The sequence below is a fragment of the Mesoplodon bidens genome (genome assembly GCF_964165515.1).
Source record: "Mesoplodon bidens genome assembly, chromosome: 4".
Classification (NCBI taxonomy): Eukaryota; Metazoa; Chordata; class Mammalia; order Artiodactyla; family Ziphiidae; genus Mesoplodon; species Mesoplodon bidens.
In genome coordinates this window covers 163,334,482-163,358,248 of record NC_138160.1, presented here as the reverse complement: position 1 = coordinate 163,358,248, position 23,767 = coordinate 163,334,482, and the positions used below count along the sequence as shown (strand labels likewise).

At 44.3% G+C, this 23,767-nt stretch overlaps 1 protein-coding gene across 11 annotated transcripts in view; it reads left to right on the top strand.

Annotated features, from left to right (window-relative positions):
* The window catches only part of TENM2 (teneurin transmembrane protein 2), a 536,125-nt gene that overhangs the window by 459,066 nt on the left and 53,292 nt on the right, over positions 1 to 23,767 (top strand). For 8 of the 11 annotated variants that reach the window (XM_081231705.1, XM_081231704.1, XM_081231706.1 and 5 more), the window contains 4 exons: positions 3,116 to 3,136; positions 6,316 to 6,548; positions 7,842 to 7,996; positions 9,376 to 10,250. In XM_081231705.1, the coding sequence (XP_081087831.1) occupies positions 3,116 to 3,136; positions 6,316 to 6,548; positions 7,842 to 7,996; positions 9,376 to 10,250 (1,284 nt within the window). The remainder of the gene's footprint in view (positions 1 to 3,115; positions 3,137 to 6,315; positions 6,549 to 7,841; positions 7,997 to 9,375; positions 10,251 to 23,767) is intronic. The other 3 variants (XM_081231698.1, XM_081231703.1, XM_081231700.1) reach the window with 1 other exon arrangement.

Sequence of the window (23,767 nt, the reverse complement as noted above, 5' to 3'; positions counted from 1 at the left end):
TTTGCCTGAGAGTACAGCTCCAACAGACCCTGCTTAATGCCAACGTAGAACATTAGGGAGGAGAATGAGATTGTAGTCAGAGAGGAATGCTTTCTCTGTGAGGTCAGGGTATAAACATGGAGGTCAGGAAACAAAATATAACACAGCACCTACCCAGAGTAACAATGACAACAATAGTTCCATAAAATTTTGGACAGTTCTTGGCACTGTGTTCAAAGCTCTTTCACCAAGGAGGTACCCAGGTTTCATGGGACCTGAATCTTATGCAATTTTGGAATGAAACTGACTATTGTTTAGGATAAGAAAAGAAACCAAAACAAATTGCAAATTTTGAAAGTCTGACAACTAGTGCAAACATCACAAAATCCAGACAAATAACCTAAAATTTGTTGTTAATTAACTATTACACTTCCATGATATATGACTTCTCCATTGAGCACTCCACTTTCTGTTATGATGCTAGGTGAGTTGGCACAGTAGGGCAGGAGGATTCCTGAAAGCCGTGAGTACCAGAATGGCTAGCAACCATCTAAAAGGTGGTAGAAGAGCCTCCCTGGTGCCGCAGTGGTTGAGAGTCCACCTGCCGATGCAGGGGACACGGGTTCGTGCCACGGTCCGGGAAGATCCCACATGCCGCGGAGCGGCTGGGCCCGTGAGCCATGGCCGCTGAGCCTGCGCGTCCGGAGCCTGTGCTCCACAACGGGAGAGGCCACAACAGTGAGAGGCCCGCATACCGCAAAAAAAAAAAAAAAAAAAAAAGATGGTAGAAGGACCATGTATGAGCTGCATAAGCACATCTGCCTAAAACTGAACTATATTTATTTCAACTCACTTCTCTTTAGTTAGAACTAAAACATTCAAACAAAAACTGTGGCCGCTCCAACTCCACCCTGTTCTGTGGCACAGAGGGATAGAATGGGAATGGAAAGAGACAACAGTCTCAACTTACTGCAGCTTTGTGATTCTGAGCAGAACGTGAGGAATTGGAACTCATCCAGGGCAGGGTCTGGCAGCGCTAAGGGAAGCAGCCTATTCCTTCCTCCACTCAAGAACCCATTCTTCCAGCCCTTACTCTCTCCAGGGCTCTCTACTAAGAATCAGCCGTATGGAGATGAGTCATTCATGTCCAGATTTACCTACTCACTTCTGTTCACGATGAAGCTAGGAAGACAAGCACACACACATAAATCACAAGACAGCCTGCTGAGAGCTCCCTGAGACAAGCGGAGAAGGCTTGGAGATACCCTGAAGGCTTTGCAGGGGAGTCATTGAGACTCCACAGTGTGAAGAGCTAACCCACCTCAATTCTTGAATCTGAGACACCACTTTTTCCTCAAAGGGTTGGTTTCTTTGAAGCCGTGGACGCAAAGCCTAGGCCTGTCCCTTGTAAGTAGGGCACCTATGCTCTTCTGTTGGGTTGGCCCAAAAGTTCGTTTGGTTTTCAGAAAAATAAAAGACCTTTTTCATTTTCACCAAGAACTTTATTGAACAAAGGATTGATTAATTGAACGAACATTTTGGCCAACCCAATACATAGACTGACTCGCTGGTGCCTTATTTGGGTTTGTTACCTGCTAAGCACCCACTCTGCTAATGGCCCTGGTCTGGAATAGCGGTGACCTCAGCCTTTCTCCAAAGTTCAGATCTACGTGATCATTTGGACTCTGCAGTCTCAGTGACTTAGTCCCCCCTGCCTTCTCCTTCCCCCAACACAGGTATTATATTAATCAACTTAAAGCAGATGTTCTTAGCAAAGAAGTAGGTCAGGTCTGCAGACCCAAATCCCAACCAGTCTTCGCAAAATCTTGACTAAAAAAAAAGTGGAATTGATATTGCAATAATTAAGAGCCAAATATGACTACCACTGGTGGCAGATAACATTTCACTTTCATTAAGCAATATAAAATAGATGCGAGAATTCCTGGCTGCCACCCTGACACACCAGGCTTTGCAGAATGAATCTTAAATTGCACTATGTCAGTCAGAGCTCAGGAGTTATCAGCATCATTTAATTAACTTTTTTTTAATGCAAAAACTAACATGTTGGAGTAAAATATAGAAATGTAATCCCTGTGCAAACCCACCACTAATGATGGCCCCCGGCAGAGACCTGAGCTGCACCCAGGCAGGAATCAGGGCATTAAACCCTCTTTGTTCCTTCCCTGAAGCCTCCTCCCTTAGCTAGAAGGGAAAGAGGGGTCGGGGGTTTCTTCCCCGTTGCCCTAGGAGCCTCGGGAGTGGGGAGCACTTCTCTGTTTCAGGCCCTGGCCTCTCTCCTCTTCTCCTGAATGCCCTTAAGATTCAGCCACTCTCCTGTTGAAACTGACGTGTATTTTTATTCTTAAAAGAAAACAGAAGCAACACTTTGACTAGTTTTCCAAAAAAGAATGTTACCTGGAGTCTTTGGCTCCAATTACGAGAGGATGGTATCGCCTGTGATTTTCACTGATGGGTGTTATCTGTAAGAAAGGATGCAGGCTTGGGGGCCCACGCGTGCGAGGGAGACGGGGAGAGGGGAGGGGGCCAGGAGCAGAGCGAGGAGATGGTTGAGACTCTCAGGGTTCAACAGGGTGTTTGGCAAATGCAATTGGCTGTGGGCAGGGCCGCTCTCTCTCTCGGGTGGTACAGACTCTGTGATGCACCAATGGCAAGTAGGTGGTTCAGGCATCACCACACCAAGGCGGATGTTCCAAAGACATCACAGCACTCTTGACGGCTGAGCTTGACTTTGGCTTCAGGATCCTTCCACTCCCGCCCTCCCAGCAGCCATTACCAATCGATAGATGTTAGCACTCAAGAGGTAACCTGTGTGCCATCCCTTCATTAGCCTGTTTCACCTGTTGCCACCTGTGTCACGTAACGCCATACTGCTGGTCAGAGAATTCAAGCTTTCTTGCCTAGATTCTCCAATGGTCGGGAGGAATCCAAGATCAGGGGAGCTTTCCAGATAATCGTGCTGGGAGCTGTCAGCTAGAAGGGAAAAAAAAAAAAAAAAAGAAAAAGAGTGCCTTTTGGGGGGCCCCATTATGCAAGAAACGAAAATGTTATGTTTGCTTTATCATCAGTTCTTCCACTAACTGTTTGTTCTTTTTCCTTCTGTTTTCTTTCTCTAAAGAAATAAAGAGTTTAAACATAGGTAAGATGAAGAAGTCTTTCCCATATAATTTGATATGGTTCGTTTGCATCCTTGTGTTTGCTTTTTGTTTTGTGCTTTCTTGTGTAATGTTGTATATTTTTATGTACCAAATATAGTAACTTTTTATGTGCTAATTGTGTGTTGTGGATATGATAAGCTTTAGCAATTATGAAATTCAGTCAAAAAGGAACCAAATAAGCTGACAGTAGTTAGAATTTCCGGAAGATGCAAGTGCAAGGTAATGAACCCTCAGCAAACTTTCATCCCGACTGCTCAGTGCGGTCCATACTTGGGCTAAACAGTTGAGGCAAACTTCTGGCTTTTGTAAATGCTGGACTGGGTTCACAAAAGCTTTAATGAACTGGAAACGGGTCAAAAACTCAATTTCAAACTCCTTAATGATTTTTTCCCCCTGGATATATGGTCACTTTAAAAAAGAAAAAAAAATAAACAAGTTAATTGCCAATCTGCTGGTCAGAATGAATCCAACAGTCAGATGCATTGGAAATTGCCATGGAATTCGATCACTTTTAAGTATTATGAAGGGTGTGAACTGAGTACTTTTTGTCTAAGTAGGCTTTGTCATTCAACTGCTCTGAGATTATCACCTAAACCATATTGGTCCAATTCACATATATGTGCATGTTGCTCTGGGGAGCTTCCTGTTACAACGTTAGGAAAACTCCAGGTTGCACTAAAATAGAAGAAAAGGGACCTTCTTTTTATTTGGAAGAGGAGGAAAAAGCAAAGCAATGTATTTTAATACTCAAGGGAATCCTTCTCTTCACTCCTTGAAATGAAGTTGGCAGAGGCTCCTGCGTGATGTTAGGTCAAAATTAGACAAAGAATAAAGCTGTACAAGATCATCAAAGTCAGTGCAAAAGCCACGTGTAGGACTCCTCTGCCTCCACCATCTCAGGCACGCCCAAATTGGCTGGTTGTAGACACCCCCATTGGGCCAAATATTTAAAAAGGCAGCAATGCCCCGGAAGGACACCCGCTTCAAACTTCCGTACTCCATCTGACCTTTGCCGTAGCCCCAGTGTGAAAGCATGGCCATCCATCTCCCTGAGCTCCTCTGCAGGAATGTTGATTGAAATGAGTTATGAGGCCCTGGGAAGAATGGGCTCCCAGCAAGAACTGACCCCACCCCCTCAACTGGCTGCTCTTCTGCCAGAGATTTTGAAAAGCCTCCTTGAATTGGGCTCCCTAGAAAGTCCGGAATTAATTATCTTGCTCACAGACAGGCACAGGTGTGCAGTGCCCTGATTCTTCTGATGATGGCACCAGCTCCTGTGTGGTCAGTAACAAAGTACAGCGTCTAATTAGAAAATGGCATGAATTTTCCCTTTCTGCCCTAATTTGTTTTGCATATATGGATAGTCTCTCAAGACTTAGTAGCCAAAAAAAGAAGAAGAAGGAAGGAAGGAAAGGAACCCAGGTAGCCTACTCTCCCAGACCTGTTATCTAGGCTGGAATTTTAGAAAGACCTTGACTTCTAGTTGATATGCCTTAATAGCAACCTGAGGAGAGGCTGGAATTAAAGACAGTCTCGACACACAAACTGTTCCTAAAAATGGCTTCCTTGTTCTTTTCTTGCTTAACTCAGGGAAGAACCCAAATGGTGATGTTTTCATTAGTAATTTACCAGCTACTGTCTACAGGACAGACGTATCCAGCACTACCATCGCCCTCACCTTCCCTTCACCTTTCCCAGCTCCTCTCTTCCCATAATTCCAAACTACAGTTAAAAAATAACTGGGGGAGGGGGGGGAAAGACCTGCGCTCATTTTAGGCATGTGGCACCAAAACCTAGTCTCCCACACTAGGACAGAGAGGCGTCTGCTGCCTGCATCCTAGGGGCAGGGATGCTAATAACCAATGTGGGAATAGCATGAGTACCCATTCTGGTCTCAACCTCCAGCCAGTGACAGACACTGCAGAGGGATGAAAATGTAGGGTTTGAACCAAAAGGGTCATGAGTGATGCTCTGATTTGACTTCTTTATTACCCCAATAAGGAATCTAGGACCCATCGTGGCCAAAAGACTTCCCTCGGTTCACCAGCTGGGTCCAAGTTGAGTTTAAAGTTTCCTGTGTCTTAGTCCTGAGCCAAGTTTACAGATCTTACCCTGTCCTCATCAGCAACACACAGGACAGCTGGACGCACGGCAGAGAAAGAGATCCAGGTCTCTGAGGCTTCATGCTCTCCTAATTCATTTCCCCCACCCTGAGGTCTCTCTCTCCTAGTGTGTCTTAGGGTCCTGGCAGATCCTGGGCCATGCCTGTGACCTCACTGTTACCCAAGATTTGAAAACTACATCTCCTTCCTTTACAATTCAGACTCTGGACATGATATCGGCAAGATATCACATGTCATCACACAAGATACCAACTTTGTTCATATCCACAACTGAGGAACAGTAGAGAAGGTCTGAGGCTGAGGACTGGGGATGGCTCTGGGGAGCCGCCCATCACAAAGTTAGGAAAACTCCAGGTTGGCCCAGTATTCGTGATCTAGTACCTTGGAGGCACTGAGGAAGCATAGATTAAAAAGAGGACATTGTTGGGCTTCCCTGGTGGCGCAGTGGTTGAGAGTCCGCCTGCCGATGCAGGGGACGCGGGTTCGTGCCCCGGTCCGGGAAGATCCCACATGCCACGGAGTGGCTGGGCCCCTGAGCCATGGCTGCTGAGCCTGTGCATCCGGAGCCTGTGCTCTGCAATGGGAGAGGCCACAACAGTGAGTGCGAGGCCCGCGTACTGCAAAAAAAAAAAAAAAAAAAAAAAGAGGACATTGTCCCGTGGAAGTGTTCCTCAGCCCCACTTGCAAACATAGTAAACCCACGGGGTAAAGAAAGGAGGCTGGCACCCACAAGACACAAACACAAAAGCAGTATCAGAGTGAGATCTTTCGCAACAGCTAAATGAAGCAATGGTATTCTAGCATGAAGGAAAGCGATGCATTCTCTGATAGCGTGAGGAGCTTAAGTCCAATTAGAAGCAGCTAAGAGCCATGACATGTTAGAACACTAACTTACTACGTTAGATTCTTTCCAGTTCACTAAAGTGGAAGGACAGCAGAGGTGGGTAGAGTCTTGCTGGGATTTTTGTCATCTCTTTGATCCAGGAGGCCAGCTGCATAGCCCCTTCTCATTCCTCTCTGTACTTCCTCTCCTAAAGCAACAACCCAGCACACAAGTACTATCTGGCGGTGAACCCCGTGTCCGGCTCTCTCTACGTGTCTGATACCAACAGTCGGCGAATCTACCGAGTCAAGTCTCTGAGCGGAGCTAAAGACCTGGCCGGGAATTCAGAAGTCGTGGCAGGGACGGGAGAGCAATGCTTGCCCTTCGACGAAGCCCGCTGCGGGGATGGAGGCAAGGCTGTGGATGCCACCCTGATGAGCCCTCGAGGTAGAGGCTGCAGAGGAAGAAAGCCCTTCCCCAAAGAGAGCTTGCCACACGCATGGCTCCCTCCCTGTTGGAACTGAACTAAGCCCAGGCAGTCCCAAACACAGCTTCCCCTAGAATAATTTAACTCTGCTAGATGGCTTTGGTGTGTGGGTGAATGTTTCTTAAAGAAACCGGATTTATTTATTTGAGGTAAACTTCATCACCCGCAAATGTCTTTAAGGCTGCAAATGGAAAGCGGGGTGGATTTGCTCCTGGAGATTGCTGGCTGCTGCCAGTCACAGAGAGTCAGGAGGAAATGTTCGCTCCTCGAGCCAGAGCGCCAGCTGTGTGGGCTGCAGACAGAACAGAGCCGGGTAGGAGGGCCTCCAAGCACTCCGCAGCTGTTCTGTTAGATAATAGTGTATCTAAAGTCAAAAGCACAGTACCTGACATTTTGCAAATGCCCCATAATGGTAGCAATTAAGAATGGGTATCATTTCCAAGGGCCTGGATTTGGGGGCGGGGGAGTGCAGTTCTTGGCCCTGATGGATCTCTGTTTGAAAAGGGCTAACTGAAGGTTAAGGGCATGTTAAAAAAAAAAAAAAAAAAAAAAAAAAAGGAAAAAAAAAAGAAGGTTAAGGACCCGTCATTTGGAGGTCCAATTCTTGTTAGCATTTTTAGCTATGCTGAAAGCACACAGCAGCATGAAATAAGGACGGGGAGCCTTGGGCTTGCACCCTGGGGTGAAAATGCAAAAGAAATAGAAGCTGCTGTCTACCTCTTACCAAGGGAGTGCTAAGACCAGCATTCCCCCCAGAGTATCGATGGAGTCAAGGAGGCTTCATTGGGAATACTTCCTGGAGGATACTTGTTGACTTAGGAGTTTGTGACTGCAAGGGTCGCTGTTTCCCAACCTCACTGTTGCAGTCAGTTGTGAAGGGTATTCAAGTAATTTACTACCAATAATTTTTTAAGCAGTGAACTTGGGAAAATAACATCTTTTCTAAAAAGAGCAGATGCAAAATGATCTCCCCATTCCTTCATTTGCAGCCTTAGTTCATTTGCAGCCCAAGGTTCATTCTTTGGCTGCATGGTGAAACAGCCAGTGCCCCAGGAATTAGGCAGATCTAGCACAGTGCCCCTGAGAAGGGGTATCACCTTAAAAGACTGAGAGCCACAGCTCTCAGTGTGCTACTCCAGTCAGGTCCCTAATCCAAGAAGGTAATGCCCGGTAGGGCATCCCTACCCCCCAACCCCATCCTGCCAGCCCTGCTCTTTGCCAAGAGACGCACTCCCACTGTTTGTCTTGCTCAGGTATTGCAGTTGACAAGAACGGGCTCATGTACTTTGTCGACGCCACCATGATCCGCAAGGTTGACCAGAATGGAATCATCTCCACCTTGCTGGGTTCCAATGACCTCACTGCTGTCCGGCCACTGAGCTGTGACTCCAGCATGGACGTGGCCCAGGTGGGACTCACTCACTCTCTCTCTGTCTCTCTTTCTTTCTCTCTTTCTCTCTCTCTCTCTTTCTCTCACTTCTCATCACTACGCCACACCTGGTTCTGGGCCTGAAGTTCTCACCTGGGGCCTGTTTGGGTCGGAAGTGGAGGGGGAGGAGGTGATATAGATACAGATCCCAGGTTTGTTTGCAGAAGGCTTCAGGTGAGCTAGACAGCAGGATGGAATGGGACATGTCAGATAGAAATGAGAGAGAAGTAGAAAAAGAGAATGGGAGAGGGAAATTCTGCCCAGAAGAGTGGAGCTGGTGACACACTCCAGCCATGGCAGATTATAGGGTAGGAGTTACCGTGTAATTACCTTTCTTCTTCATCATTATTGCAGGTTTGAGAATGTACCATACAGTATTACATGTCAATCAGAACTTCCCTGTTAATCTGAAATGATTGCATCCTCACTAGATAAACCTTTACTTTGCGCAGTAGTAACTAAAGCAGATCCCTCTGCCATGTTCCCCCAAGTGATAGTCTTTTAGTCCAGGTTCTTACCTGTTGGCAGAGAACAGAGGCTCACTCGAATGTACCACAGGAGAAATGGGACTTCATACTTCTTTTTTAAAATTTTTATTGGAGTATAGTTGATTTACAAAAACGGGACTTGAATATAAGGGTCTTCAAACAACCTGGAGTCTATGTTTACTCTTCCAAAAGGGCCTTTTCCACCCTCAGTCAACTTCATTAATTTCAGCTCAAGTTCCTCAACTAACTGACCACTAGTTACTGAGGTTTTCATTTCAGATTCTGCAGAGAAGGGATGTGTTTGGTCCAGTTCACTTTTTCAAGCAAACACTCAGGTTGTAGTTCGCTGGCCAGCCTGTGCATTGGCTGCCCTTGGGTCAGGGACACCTTCTAAACTGTGTGGCTCCTTGTCGTGAATCGGATAAAGATGCTAAATGAACCTAGCCTTCTCAGGGCCACAGCTTGGTGAGCAGAGTATGGGCTGCATCACACTAGCCCTCTGTGCTGCGAACCACCTAACTGTATGTGATGACTCTGACCCTGGTCCAGTTATCTGGGGCTGTCAAGAGCATCATGGGTAGAACTGGTGACCTACTCTAGCCATGACCTACTCTAGCCACAGCAGTTGATAAAGCAGGAGATGTCTGTTCCAAGTTACTTCTTCGCTATTGCGTACACCCAGCATAGGCAATGAGCAAGTGGTTCCATGATGGGCGCGTCTCGTACAGTGTGTTAGTAAAAAAAAAAAAAAAAAAAAAAAAAAAGTCAGTCTTTTCTCCCAGTTGCATAAAATCAATAGAAGTGCCCTGCACAGTTAAACACTGAGCACATTAGAGGCTGTTCTTGAATTTGGTGCCATATCATCCACAGGTTCGCCTGGAATGGCCAACAGACCTTGCCATCAACCCCATGGACAACTCCCTGTATGTTCTAGAGAACAACGTCATCCTTCGCATCACCGAGAACCACCAAGTCAGCATCATTGCGGGACGCCCCATGCACTGCCAGGTTCCTGGCATTGACTACTCGCTCAGCAAACTAGCCATTCACTCTGCTCTGGAGTCAGCCAGTGCCATTGCCCTCTCTCACACTGGGGTCCTCTATATCACCGAGACAGATGAGAAGAAGATTAACCGTCTACGCCAGGTAACAACCAATGGGGAGATCTGCCTTTTAGCGGGGGCAGCCTCTGACTGTGACTGCAAAAACGATGTCAATTGCAACTGCTACGCCGGAGATGATGCCTATGCAACTGATGCCATCTTGAATTCCCCATCATCCTTAGCTGTAGCTCCCGATGGTACCATCTACATCGCAGACCTCGGAAATATTCGGATCAGGGCGGTCAGCAAGAACAAGCCCGTCCTGAATGCTTTCAACCAGTATGAGGCTGCATCTCCCGGAGAACAGGAGTTGTACGTCTTCAACGCCGATGGCATCCACCAGTACACTGTGAGCCTGGTGACAGGGGAGTACTTGTACAATTTCACGTATAGTGCCGACAATGATGTCACTGAGTTGATTGACAATAATGGAAATTCCCTGAAGATCCGTCGGGACAGCAGTGGCATGCCCCGCCACCTGCTCATGCCTGACAACCAGATCATCACTCTCACAGTGGGCACCAATGGAGGTCTCAAAGTCGTGTCCACGCAGAACTTGGAGCTTGGCCTCATGACCTATGATGGGAACACTGGCCTCCTAGCCACCAAGAGTGATGAAACCGGATGGACAACTTTCTATGAGTAAGTAGATTTTTAAAGTAGTTCCTAATAGTACTCACCCTACCCTCGCTGGCGTCAGGACTGGCCGTCCGTGTAGCTTTTAGAATTGTTTACTCGGGTTGTCTTCCTAACTTGAATGCCCCAGGCTATTCCCGTCCCCTGACTCCTAAATGATTTGCACTATTGGGTGTCTGGTATTGAGCATCCTCCCTCCAAGAGTTGGGAATGCCTGTTGCCTGCTTGCCCCTCCAATTTCAGGATATTGGACACGCACGGCGCCTGAGAGATCAAGTGTTGATTAACTTTGCTGATTATTCATGTTTGCCATGGGTGCGGAAATTAGAAACTAAAAAGCAGGATCCTGATGGGGCTCCTGTAATTTGCCAATAGGTCCAGCAACACACTTGATTGCACAGACAGGTAGATAAACTCTGAATTTCCTCTTTAGCAGAAGCAGATCAATACAGATAAAGTGCTAGGTATATTAAAAGATGTGAGAGCTGGGCATATTTCCCCTAACAATTATCTCATATTTGATAGTCCCGCTGTTTGTTTTACCAAAAAGCTGTTTTCCCTCGCTCCTGCAGGCAGTTCTTGGTCCAGCTGCCTGCTGCTGCAGGTATTAACCAGTGGCATGCTGGTGGGAGGAAATTGCTAAGGCATGATTCGCTGGCTGAGACAGGGATGGAATTTATAAGTATCTGGCTCTCCTTGATGGTGAAGGATCAGGCTAACCACTATCTATTTGGAGTCGTTGCTTGCTTTCCGTCTAGGTGTTGCTGCCAGCTGAGAATTTAGTGAGTTGGCAAGGTGTTGTCACAGAAGGAAGGAGGGACAGGGGAGAGAACAGAAGACCTCATTGTTGATCAGTTTTACTTTCAGGGATGTGCACTTCCTGTTTGCATTCCAGTGGGTTTGGGAGAATGTAAAGGAAGCTGTTGCCACCTCCTGGAAACTGGCTGCACTGCAGAATTGCTTGCCCTTGCTCTCCTTCCTTCTTTGGGCCAAGCTGTCTTTCTCAGACTTCTGAAGCACCCTAATATCCTTCAGACACTGGGACTTGATCACACTTTATCAGCCAGTGACTCTGTCCCTGAAGGCACCATCTAAGTGCCGTCTTTAGCTCTCACACCAAGTTAGGCTAAAGCTACACTTTCACCCAAACGCCTCCTAGATTCTCATCTTCTCTTCTGGAAGTTGCACCTGAAGACTCAATGCATTTCAGAGAGAATTGGTGTCATCCTCAGGAGGCCAGTGTGAAGTAGGCCTGACTTAAGAGGCTCTAGTAACAAAGTTCATCCGGACTGAGGTGCATCCTGAGGCAGGACCTCCAACTGGAAGAGTATCTTCCAGAAGGGGCCCCTAGCTGAATGAAAACAAGGTGAAGGCTTTTGTTTGTTTGTTTGTTGTTTCTAATGTTCGTTCAGAAGTTACATGGAAGCATAATTTTTTTCTCTCTTGATATGAAGAGCTGCTTTTTTTTCCATACTGTTGAGTTGGTAAATTATCATACCTTCTCCATTGTAGGGGTTCAGTGCGTATGGCTTTCTTGGCCTCCTAAACAAGATGGTAATTTTTTTCTGTTTTGTGGTATGTTTTACACATGGTCAGCAAGTTGGTTGTTTAAAAATCAGAGACAGACTCTACTTCCCGTGGGGACCGCAGTAGCCTTAGTGAAAACTTTAGAGAAAGGAGTTAACAGAGTGATGAACAAAACCACACAGAGGCCTTGAGGCTCTTAGAAAACAATCTGTCCTTCAGTGAGTGCTTGTAAGATCACCTGCCTTCTGCATAGTGCTTTATAGGTAGAGAAGCCTTTCGTCCGCCCACCCGTCACAACGACCTTCTAAGTACAGGTGTGATTATCCTCATTTTATGGATAAAGAAATTGAGGCTCAGAGACGTGAAGCCACCACCACCCCCGTCACCCCGCCCCCAAGGCCCCAGAGAGAGCCAGCGGTGCAGCAGGACTCCAATCCAGGTCTCCAAGTCTCGCCTTCTTTGCGTTACACACCAGTGTCCTGAAGCAGGGCTGCGAGTAGAATTGGGAACTCCTGCCTTCCTTTGGATTCCAAAAGGGAACTCACCTGTCCCAAAAGTTGGGGGAAGGTACGACCCCTAAAGACAAATTCCTCCTTGACTCTGGAAGCAGGAGAGAAAGGTTAGGAAAAATAACACTGTTGAATTATCCTGGCCCTATTCGATGGTCGGTCAGTTTCAGAAAGTTCCAGGAAGCCCCAGCCTTGGAACTGAACTTTCCCCAGATGTAGGCCACTGGGTCCTGATAGAAGATGTAGCCTGGTGGGTATATCTCTGAGAGAACACAGGTTTTCACAGCCTTCCCCAGAAGACAGCACAGTATACCAGAAAGCTCCTGGATCTTGGAGTCAGGAAGACAAGGATATGAATGCCATATACTTACTTATTGACTTTGGACAAGTTACCTAACCTCTCTGAGCCTCAGTGTCCATACATCTGTCAAGTGGGGATAATAATGCAAACCGTATAGGGGCACTGTGATAATTCACTGAGATGATATATTGCTACTTTTAGAAATTAGCAAAGCACCTGGCATATAGAAATTCAATGAACGGTAGATGCTAATGGGATTGAGAGAAGCAGTTGATTTATCGCACCTCTATCTCCATCCCACCCCCTCAGATTCCAAAGAACCAATTGCATAGTGGATACAGGAGTCAGGTAGCTGGAGATTCGTTTTGGAGAAGCAGAATTGAAGAATGCAGTTTTCACATTCGGTCTTTCCTTACCACTCCACTTGGAATTTATCCCGCTCTCTCCCCATGCCCCCGTGCTTCTGCGCCGCCCCCCATCCCCTGCCAGGGCAGAGCCTGCCTTAGTAAACCTGGGGCCCAGAGGAACAGAAAACGCGTCACCCTCAAGGACAGGAAGAGAGAAACTGTAAAGGGCTATTCCAGTCCTGAGCAACTCCTCCCAACCAAGCAACTGGGGAAGGAGTGAATATCGGATCAGAGGGAGGGAGGGAGGGAGGGAGGGAGGGAGGGATGGAAGTTGCCTTTCCATGGAGTAGGGTTCAAGAGTTACTTCCTGGAATAAGCAGGCGCTGCAATTCAAGGAGCCTGGAACGGGTCCCTTTAACTGTTACCTTTCTCCCACATCCTCTTTGTGTTGGGAAGTGCCTCACAGAGAGCTCGGCAGGAATGGAGCAGACGTGGGAATGCCTTCTGGAAGTTCTGTGGTGTCTGCTAAGTTCTCGGACTGGGGGAGAGTGGCCTGTATTCCTGACAGTCACAGGACTGTACTTAAAATTACAACCACCACTACACGTGCTCTCTCTCTTCTCCCGCCTTGATTTCAATCCTTTCCACTGGTCACCATCTGACATACTCCATATATTTGTATTAATTATTATTGGAGTATAGTTGCTTTACAATGTTGTGCTAGTTTCTGCTGTACAGCAAAGTGAATCAGCTATATGTGTACATATATTCCCTCTTTTTTTGGATTTCCTTCCCATTTAGGTCGCCACAGAGCACTGAGTAGAGTTCTCTGTGCTGTACAGTAGGTTCTCATTAGTTCTCTCTTTTACACATAGTAGCAATAGTGTGTGACATACACTATAGTTTAGACTTCAGTTTATTTTGACTCTCTCCATCTAGCTTGCACACATCATGATGGCAAGGATTTTCATCCATTTTGTTCCTAGCCGTGTCCCCAGAGCCTTGAACGGTGCCTGGCACATAGTAGGAAGTCAGTGAATAGATGTTGAAGAAATGAGTCAGATGCAGCCTCCAGCCCCACATGAGTCAAGGCAGGACTGGTTCCACTGGGTCGCTGTGAGGTCCCATTACTGGAACTCATAACTCCTTGCCAGGATGTGCAGACTTATTTGCAAAGAGACCTGAATCTGGAGATACTCACTCCATGGGTATAGGAAGCAGAATCTCCCTTAAAAGTTAAAGAAGATCTATTTTCTCCCTCTGGCCCCTGAGAGTCTGTACTCAACCCCAATCCGCTCTTCCCCAAAAGTAGACTCTCCAGTTCCTACTGTTTATCTCACAATGAAGCGCAGCAATCTATACATCGTAGGTGTCCAGGTAATACAGTGGATTGGAATTAAATCGCTGCCTGGGGCTCCCAGAATACACTCCTCACGTTGTCCCTGCTTGGCAGCAAGACTTGGGGGGACACTAAGCTCCCTATATCAATACACGTAGAATTGTTTAATTTTCTTATTTATTAAGGTAAAATTAACATATAACATTATATTAGTTTCAGGGGTACAACATAATGATTCAGTATTCGTATATATTGTGAAATGATCACCACAGCAAGTCTAGTTAACGTCTGTCACCATATAGTTACAAAAAAATGTCTTACTTGTGATGAGAACTTCCAGGTTCCACTCGCTTAGCAACTTTCAGATAGGTAATACAGTATTATTAACTATAGTTACCATGCTGTATATTAGATCCCCATGACTTATTTATTTTAAAACTGAAAATGTGTACCTTTTAAAATTGATTTTATTGCTGTCTAGGTGATTTACAACATTGTGTTAATTTCTGCTGTACAGCAAAGTGATTCAGTTTTACATACATATATATAGTCTTTTCATTATGGTTTATCACAGGATATTGAATATAGTTCCCTGTGCTGTACAGTAGGACCTTGTTGTTTATCCATTCTAATATATAACAGTTTGCATCTGCTAATCCCAAACTCCCAATCCATCCCTCCCCCGCCCAACCTTCCCCTTGGCAACCACAAGTCTGTTCTCCAGGTCTACGAGTCTGTTTCTGTTTCATGGATAGGTCCATTTATGTCATATTTTAGATTCCACATATAAGTGATATCATGTGGTCTTTCTGGCTTACTTAGTATGATAATCTCTAGTTCCATCCATGTTGCTGCAAATGGCACTATTTCATTCTTTTTTATGGCCGAGTAGTATTCCACTGTATATATGTACCCCATCTTCTTTATCCATTTCCCTGTCGATGGACACTTAAGGTTGCTTCGGTGTCTTGCCTATTGTGAATAGTGCTGTTTTGAACATAGGAGTGCATGTATAGTTTTGTCTGGCTATACGCCCAGGAGTGGGATTGCTGGATCATATGGTAACTCTATTTTTAGTTTTTTGAGGAACCTCCATACTGTTTTCCATAGCGGCTGTATCAGTTTACATCCCCACCAACAGTGTAGGAGGGTTCCGTTTTCTCCACCCTCTCCAGCATTTCTTACTTGTAGACTTTTTAATGATGGCCGTTCTGACCGGTGTGAGGTGGCACCCCATTGGAGTTTTGATTTGCATTTCTCTAGTAATTAGTGACGATGAGCATCTTTTTATGTACCTGTTGGCCATCTGTGTGTCTTCTTTGGGAAAGTGTCTATACAGATCCTCTGCTTATTTTATAATCAAATTATTTGCGTTTTTTGCTATTGAGTTGTATGAATTCTTTATATATTTTGGATATTCTTCCCTTATCACATAGGTGATTTGCAAATATTTTCTCTCGTTCAGTGTAGTGCCTTATTTTGTGGATGATTTCTTTGCTGGGCAAAAGCTTTTTAGTTTGATATAATCCCACTTGTTGGTTTGTGCTTTTATTGCCTTTGCTTTTTATTTTTATTTTTTTTGCTTTATAACAAATTTAATCAGTTATACATATACATATGTTCCCATATCCCCTCCCTTTTGCGTCCTCCCACCCTCCCTATCCCACCCCTCCAGGCGGTCACAAAGCACCGAGCTGATCTCCCTGTGCTATGCGGCTGCTTCCCACTAGCTATCTACCTTACGTCTGGCAGTGTATATATGTCCATGCCGCTCTTTCACTTTGTCACAGCTTACCCTTCCCCCTCCCCATATCCTCAAGTCCATTCTCTAGTAGGTCTGTGTCTGTATTCCTGTCTTACCCCTATGTTCTTCATGACATTTTTTTTCTTAAATTCCATATATATGTGTCAGCATACAGTATTTGTCTTTCTCTTTCTGACTTACTTCACTCTGTATGACAGACTCTAGGTCTATCCACCTCATTACAAATAGCTCAATTTCATTTCTTTTTATGGCTGAGTAATATTCCATTGTATATATGTGCCACATCTTCTTTACCCATTCATCCGATGATGGACACTTAGGTTGTTTCCATCTCCGGGCTATTGTAAATAGGGCTGCAATGAACATTTTGGTACATGTCTCTTTTTGAATTATGGTTTTCTCAGGGTCTATGCCCAGTAGTGGGATTGCTGGGTCATATGGTAGTTCTATTTTTAGTTTTTTAAGGAACCTCCATACCGTTCTCCATAGTGGCTGTACCAATTCACATTCCCACCAGCAGTGCAAGAGTGTTCCTTTTTTTCCACACCCTCTCCAGCATTTATTGTTTGTAGATTTTTTGATGATGGCCATTCTGACTGGTGTGAGATGATATCTCATTGTAGTTTTGATTTGCATTTCTCTAATGAGTAAAGATGTTGAGCATCCTTTCATGTGTTTGTTGGCAGTCTGTATATCTTCTGTGGAGAAATGTCTATTTCGGTCTTCTGCCCATTTTTGGATTGGGTTGTTTGTTTTTTTGTTATTGAGCTGCATGAGCTGCTTATAAATTTTGGAGATTAATCCTTTGTCAGTTGCTTCATTTACAAATATTTTCTCCCATTCTGAGGGTTGTCTTTTGGTCTTGTTTATGGTTTCCTTTGCTGTGCAAAAGCTTTTAAGTTTCATTAGGTCCCATGTGTTTATTTTTGTCTTTATTTCCATTTCTCTAGGAGGTGGGTCCAAAAGGATCTTGCTGTGATTTATGTCATAGAGTGTTCTGCCTATGTTTTCCTCTAAGAGTTTGATAGTGTCTGGCCTTACTTAGGTCTTTAATCCATTTTGAGCTTATTTTTGTGTATGGTGTTAGGGAGTGATCTAATCTCATACTTTTACATGTCCCTGTCCAGTTTTCCCAGCACCACTTATTGAAGAGACTGTCCTTTCTCCACTGTACATTCCTGCCTCCTTTATCAAAGATAAGGTGACCATATGTCCGTGGGTTTATCTCTGGGCTTTCTATCCTGTTCCATTGATCTGTCTTTCTGTTTTTGTGCCAGTACCATACTGTCTTGATTACTGTAGCTTTGTAGTATAGTCTGAAGTCAGGGAGCCTGATTCCTCCAGCTCCATTTTTCGTTCTCAAGATTGCTTTGGCTATTCAGGGTCTTTTGTGTTTCCATACAAATTGCAACATTTTTTGCTCTAGTTCTGTGAAAAATGCCAGTGGTAGTTTGATAGGGATTGCATTGAATCTGTAGATTGCTTTGGGTAGTAGAGTCATTTTCACAATGTTGATTCTTCCAATCCAAGAACATGGTGCATCGCTCCATCTATTTGTATCATCTTTAATTTCTTTCATCAGTGTCTTATAATTTTCTGCATACAGGTCTTTTGTCTCCTTAGGTAGGTTTTTTCCTAGATATTTTATTCTTTTTGTTGCAATGGTAAATGGGAGTGTTTCCTTGATTTCACTTTCAGATTTTTCATCATTAGTATATAGGAATGCCAGAGATTTCTGTGCATTAATTTTGTATCCTGCTACTTTACCAAATTCATTGATTAGCTCTAGTAGTTTTCTGGTAGCATCCTTAGGATTCTCTATGTATAGTATCATGTCATCTGCAAACAGTGACAGCTTTACTTCTTCTTTTCCGATTTGGATTCCTTTTATTTCCTTTTCTTCTCTGATTGCTGTGGCTAAAACTTCCAAAACTATGTTGAATAAGAGTGGTGAGAGTGGGCAACCTTGTCTTGTTCCTGATCTTAGTGGAAATGGTTTCAGTTTTTCACCATTGAGGACGATGCTGGCTGTGGGTTTGTCATATATGGCCTTAATGATGTTGAGGAAAGTTCCCTCTATGCCTACTTTCTGCAGGGTTTTTATCATAAATGGGTGTTGAATTTTGTCGAAAGCTTTCTCTGCATCTATAGAGATGATCATATGGTTTTTCTCCTTCAATTTGTTAATATGGTGTATCACGTTGATTGATTTGCGTATATTGAAGAATCCTTGCATTCCTGGAATAAACCCCACTTGATCATGGTGTATGATCCTTTTAATGTGCTGTTGGATTCTGTTTGCTAGTATTTTGTTGAGGATTTTTGCATGTATGTTCATCAGTGATATTGGCCTGTAGTTTTCTTTCTTTGTGACATCCTTGTCTGGTTTTGGTATCAAGGTGATGGTGGCCTCGCAGAATGAGTTTGGGAGTGTTCCTCCCTCTGCTATATTTTGGAAGAGTTTGAGAAGGATAGGTGTTAGCTCTTCTCTAAATGTTTGATAGAATTCGCCTGTGAAGCCATCTGGTCCTGGGCTTTTGTTTGTTGGAAGATTTTTTATCACAGTTTCAATTTCAGTACTTGTGATTGGTCTGTTTATATTTTCTATTTCTTCCTGATTCAGTCTTGGCCGGTTGTGCATTTCTAAGAATTTGTCCATTTCTTCCAGCTTGTCCATTTTATTGGCATAGAGTTGCTTGTAGTAACCTCTCATGATCTTTTGTATTTCTGCAGTGTCAGTTGTTACTTCTCCTTTTTCATTTCTAATTCTATTGATTTGAGTCTTCTCCCTTTTTTTTCTTGATGAGTCTGGCTAATGGTTGATCAATTTTGTTTATCTTCTCAAAGAACCAGCTTTTAGTTTTATTGATCTTTGCTATCGTTTCCTTCATTTCTTTTTCATTTATTTCTGATCTGATTTTTATGATTTCTTTCCTTCTGCCAACTTTGGGGTGTTTTTGTTCTTCTTTCTCTAATTGCTTTAGGTGCAAGGTTAGGTTGTTTATTCGAGATGTTTCCTGTTTCTTAAGGTGGGATTGTATTGCTATAAACTTCCCTCTTAGAACTGCTTTTGCTGCATCCCATAGGTTTTGGGTCGTCGTGTCTCCATTGTCATTTGTTTCTAGGTATTTTTAAATTTCCTCTTTGATTTCTTCAGTGATCACTTCGTTATTAAGTAGTGTATTGTTTAGCCTCCATGTGTTTGTATTTTTTACAGATCTTTTCCTGTAATTGATATCTAGTCTCATAGCATTGTGGTCGGAAAAGATACTTGATACAATTTCAATTTTCTTAAATTTACCAAGGCTTGATTTGTGACCCTAGATATGATCTATCCTGGAGAATGTTCCATGAGCACTTGAGAAAAATGTGTATTCTGTTGTTTTTGGATGGAATGTCCTATAAATATCAATTAAGTCCATCTTGTTTGATGTATCATTTAAAGCTTGTGTTTCCTTATTTATTTTCATTTTGGATGATCTGTCCATTGGTGAAAGTGGGGTGTTAAAGTCCCCTACTATGATTGTGTTACTGTCGATTTCTCCTTTTATGGCTGTTAGTATTTGCCTTATGTATTGAGGTGCTCCTATGTTGGGTGCATAAATATTTACAATTGTTATATCTTCTTCTTGGATCGATCCGTTGATCATTATGTAGTGTCCTTCTTTGTCTCTTCTAGTAGTCTTTAAAGTCTATTTTGTCTGATATGAGAATTGCTACTCCAGCTTTCTTTTGGTTTCCATTTGCATGGAATATCTTTTTCCATCCCCTTACTTTCAGTCTGTATGTGTCTCTAGGTCTGAAGTGGGTCTCTTGTAGACAGCATATATATGGGTCTTGTTTTTGTATCCATTCAGCCAATCTGTGTCTTTTGGTGGGAGCATTTAGTCCATTTACATTTAAGGTAATTATCGATATGTATGTTCCTATTCCCATTTTCTTAATTGTTTTGGGTTCGTTATTGTAGGTCTTTTCCTTCTGTTGTGTTTCTTGCCTAGAGAAGTTCCTTTAGCATTTGTTGTAAAGCTGGTTTGGTGGTGCTGAACTCTCTCAGCTTTTGCTTGTCTGTAAACGTTTTAATTTCTCCATCAAATCTGAATGAGATCCTTGCTGGGTAGAGTAATCTTGGTTGCAGGTTTCTCTCCTTCATCACTTTAATTATGTCCTGCCACTCCCTTCTGGCTTGTAGAGTTTCTGCTGAGAGATCAGCTGTTATCCTGATGGGGATTCCCTTGTGTGTTATTTGTTGTTTTTGCCTTGCTGCTTTTAATATGATTTCTTTGTGTTTAATTTTTGACAGTTTGATTAATATGTGTCTTGGCGTATTTCTCCTTGGATTTATTCTGTATGGGACTCTCTGTGCCTCCTGGACTTGATTAACTATTTCCTTTCCCATATTAGGGAAGTTTTCAACTATAATCTCTTCAAATATTTTCTCAGTCCCTTTCTTTTTCTCTTCTTCTTCTGGAACCCCTATAATTTGAATGTTGGTGCGTTTAATGTTGTCCCAGAGGTCTCTGAGACTGTCCTCTGTTCTTTTCATTCTTTTTTCTTTATTTTGCTCTGCAGCAGTTATTTCCACTATTTTATCTTCCACCTCACTTATCCGTTCTTCTGCCTCAGTTATTCTGCTATTGATCCCATCTAGAGTATTTTTTATTTCATTTATTGTGTTTTTAATCGATGCTTGATTCATCTTTAGTTCTTCTAGGTCCTTGTTAACTGTTTCTTGCATTTTGTCGATTCTATTTCCAAGATTTTGGATCTGGGAAATAGAATCTTGGATCATCTTTACCATCATTATTCTGAATTCTTTTTCAGGTAGACTGCCTATTACCTCTTCACTTGTTAGGTCTGGTGGGTTTTTATCTTGCTCCTTCTCCTGCTGTGTGTTTTTCTGTCTTCTCATTTTGCTTATCTTACTGTGTTTGGGGTCTCCTTTTTGCAGGCTGCAGGTTCGTAGTTCCCGTTGTTTTTGGTGTCTGTCCCCAGTGGCTAAGGTTGGTTTAGTGGGTTGTGTAGGCTTCCTGGTGGAGGGGACTAGTGCCTGTGTTCTGGTGGATGAGGCTGGATCTTGTCTTTCTGGTGGGCAGGTCCACGTCTGGTGGTGTGTTTTGGGGTGTCTGCGGACTTTTTATGATTTTAGGCCACCTCTCTGCTAATGGGTGGCGTTGTGTTCCTGTCTTGCTAGTTGTTTGGCATAGGGTGTCCAGCACTGTAGCTTGCTGGTCGTTGAGTGAAGCTGGGTGCTGCTGTTGAGATGGAGATCTCTGGAAGATTTTCGCCGTTTGATATTATGTGGAGCTGGGAGGTCTCTTGTGGACCAGTGTCCTGAAGTTGGCTCTCCCACCTCAGAGGCACAGCACTGACTCCTGGCTCCTCAATTTGGGATGATTTGTTGTCTATTCATGTATTCCACAGATGCAGGGTACATCAAGTTGATTGTGGAGCTTTAATCCGCTGCTTCTGAGGCTGCTGGGAGAGGTTTCCCTTTCTCTTCTTTGTTCTCACAGCTCCTGGGTCTCAGCTTTGGATTTGGCCCCGCCTCTGCGTGTAGGTCGCCGGAGGGCGTCTGTTCTTTGCTCAGACAGGACAGGGTTAAAGGAGCAGCCTCTTCGGGGACTCTGGCTCACTCAGGCCGGGCGGGAGGGAGGGGCACGGAGTGCGGGGCGAGCCTGCAGCGGCAGAGGTCGGCGTGACGTTGCACCAGCCCGAGGCGCGCCGTGCGTTCTCCCAGGGAAGCCGCCCCTGGATCCCGGGACCCCGGCAGTGGCGGGCTGCACAGGCTCCCGGAAGGGCGGTGTGGGCAGTGACCTGCGCTCGCACACAGGCTTCCTGGCGGCGGCAGCAGCAGCCCCAGCATCCCACGCCCGTCACTGGGCTCCGCGCTTTCAGTCGTGACTCGCGCCCGTCTGTGGAGCCCCTTTAAGCAGCGCTCTTAATCCCCTCTCCTCGCGCACCAGGAAACCAAGAGGGAAGAAAAAGTCTCTTGCCTCTTCGGCAGCTCCAGAGTTTTCCCGGACTCCCTGCCGGCTAGCTGTGGCACATTAGCCCCCTTCAGGCTGAGTTCTCGCCGCCAGCCCCAGTCCTCTCCCTGCGCTCTGACCGAAGCCCGAGCCTCAGCTTCCAGCGCCGCCCGCTCTGGCGGGCGAGCAGACAAGCCCCTCGGGCTGGTGAGTGCCGCTCGGCACCGATCCTCTGTGCGGGAATCTCTCCGCTTTGCCCTACCCAGGTATGTGGGGAGTTTCTTGCCTTTTGGGAGGTCTGGGGTCTTCTGCCAGCGTTCAGTAGGTGTTCTGTAGGAGTTGTTCCACGTGTAGCTGTATTTCTGGTGTATCCGTGGGGAGGAAGGTGATCTCCGCGTCTTACTCTTCTGCCATCTTACCCGGAAGTCTCGCATCTGTCTCTATTGCCTTTGCTTTTGTGTCAAATGCAAAAAAAAAAAAAAAAAAAAATCACGAACACTAATGTCACAGAGCTTACCGCCTATATTTACTTCTAGGAGTTTTATAGTTTCAGGTCTTACAGTCAAGTTTTTAATCCCTTTGGGTTAATTTTGTGAGTGGTATTTTGTGAGTGGCATAAGATAGTGTTTCATTCTTTTCCATGTGGCTGGCCAGTTTTCCCAACACCACTTTTTGAAGAGACTGTTCTTTCCCCCATTGTATATTCTAGGCTCCTTTGTCATAAGTAAATTGACCATGTGTGTGTGGGTTTATTTCTGGGCTCTCGATTCTGTTCCATTGGTCTGTGTGGCTGTTTTTTATTCCAGTGCCACACCAAATGAAATCAGGGAGCATGATGCCTCTGGCTTTGTTCTTTCTTGATTACTTTGGCTAGTAGGATATCTGTGGTTCCATACAAATTTTAGGAGTGTTTGTTTGTTCTATTTCTGTGAAGAATGCCATTGGAATTTTGATAGGGAATTGCTTTGAGTAATATGGACAGTTTAATTCTTCCAATCCATGAGCATGGACTATCTTTTCATTTATTTGTGTATTCTTTGAGTTCTTTCATCAGTGTCTTATAACAGTGTACAGGCGTTTTGCCCCTTTGTTAACTTTATTCCTATGTATTTTATTCTTTTCTTGATGCAGTTCAGATTTTATATATTGATTTTGTATCCTGCAGCTTTTACTGAATTTATTTATTCCAACAGATTTTTGGGTGAAGTTTTTAGGGTTTTCTCTATGTAATATGATGTCATATACAAATAATGACAGTTTAACTTCTGCCTTTCTAATTTGGATGCCTTTTTTCCCTTGCCTAATTGCTCTGGATAAGAAGACTTCCAATACTATGTTGAATACAGTGGCATCCTTTGTCTTGTTCCTGATCTTAGAGGAAAAACTGTCAGCGTTTTACCATTGTGTGAGATGTTAGCTGTGGGCTTTTAGCATGTTGAGGTATGTTCCCTCTATACCCACGTCGTTGAATTTTTTCTGCATCTATTCAGATGATAATACGGTTTGTTCCTTCATTTTGTTAATGTGGTATTTCACATTGATTGATTTGCCAATGTGACCCATCCTTGCATTCCCTAGAATAAATCCCACTTAATTATGGTGTATGAGCCTTTTAATGTACTGTTGAATTCGGTTTGCTAATATTTTGTTTGTTGAGGATTCTTGCATTTATGTTTAGAGACACTGGCTTGTAATTTTCTTTTCTTGCAGTGTCCCTAGCTGGTTTTGGTATCAGGGTAATGCTGGCCTTGTAAAATGACTTTGGAGTG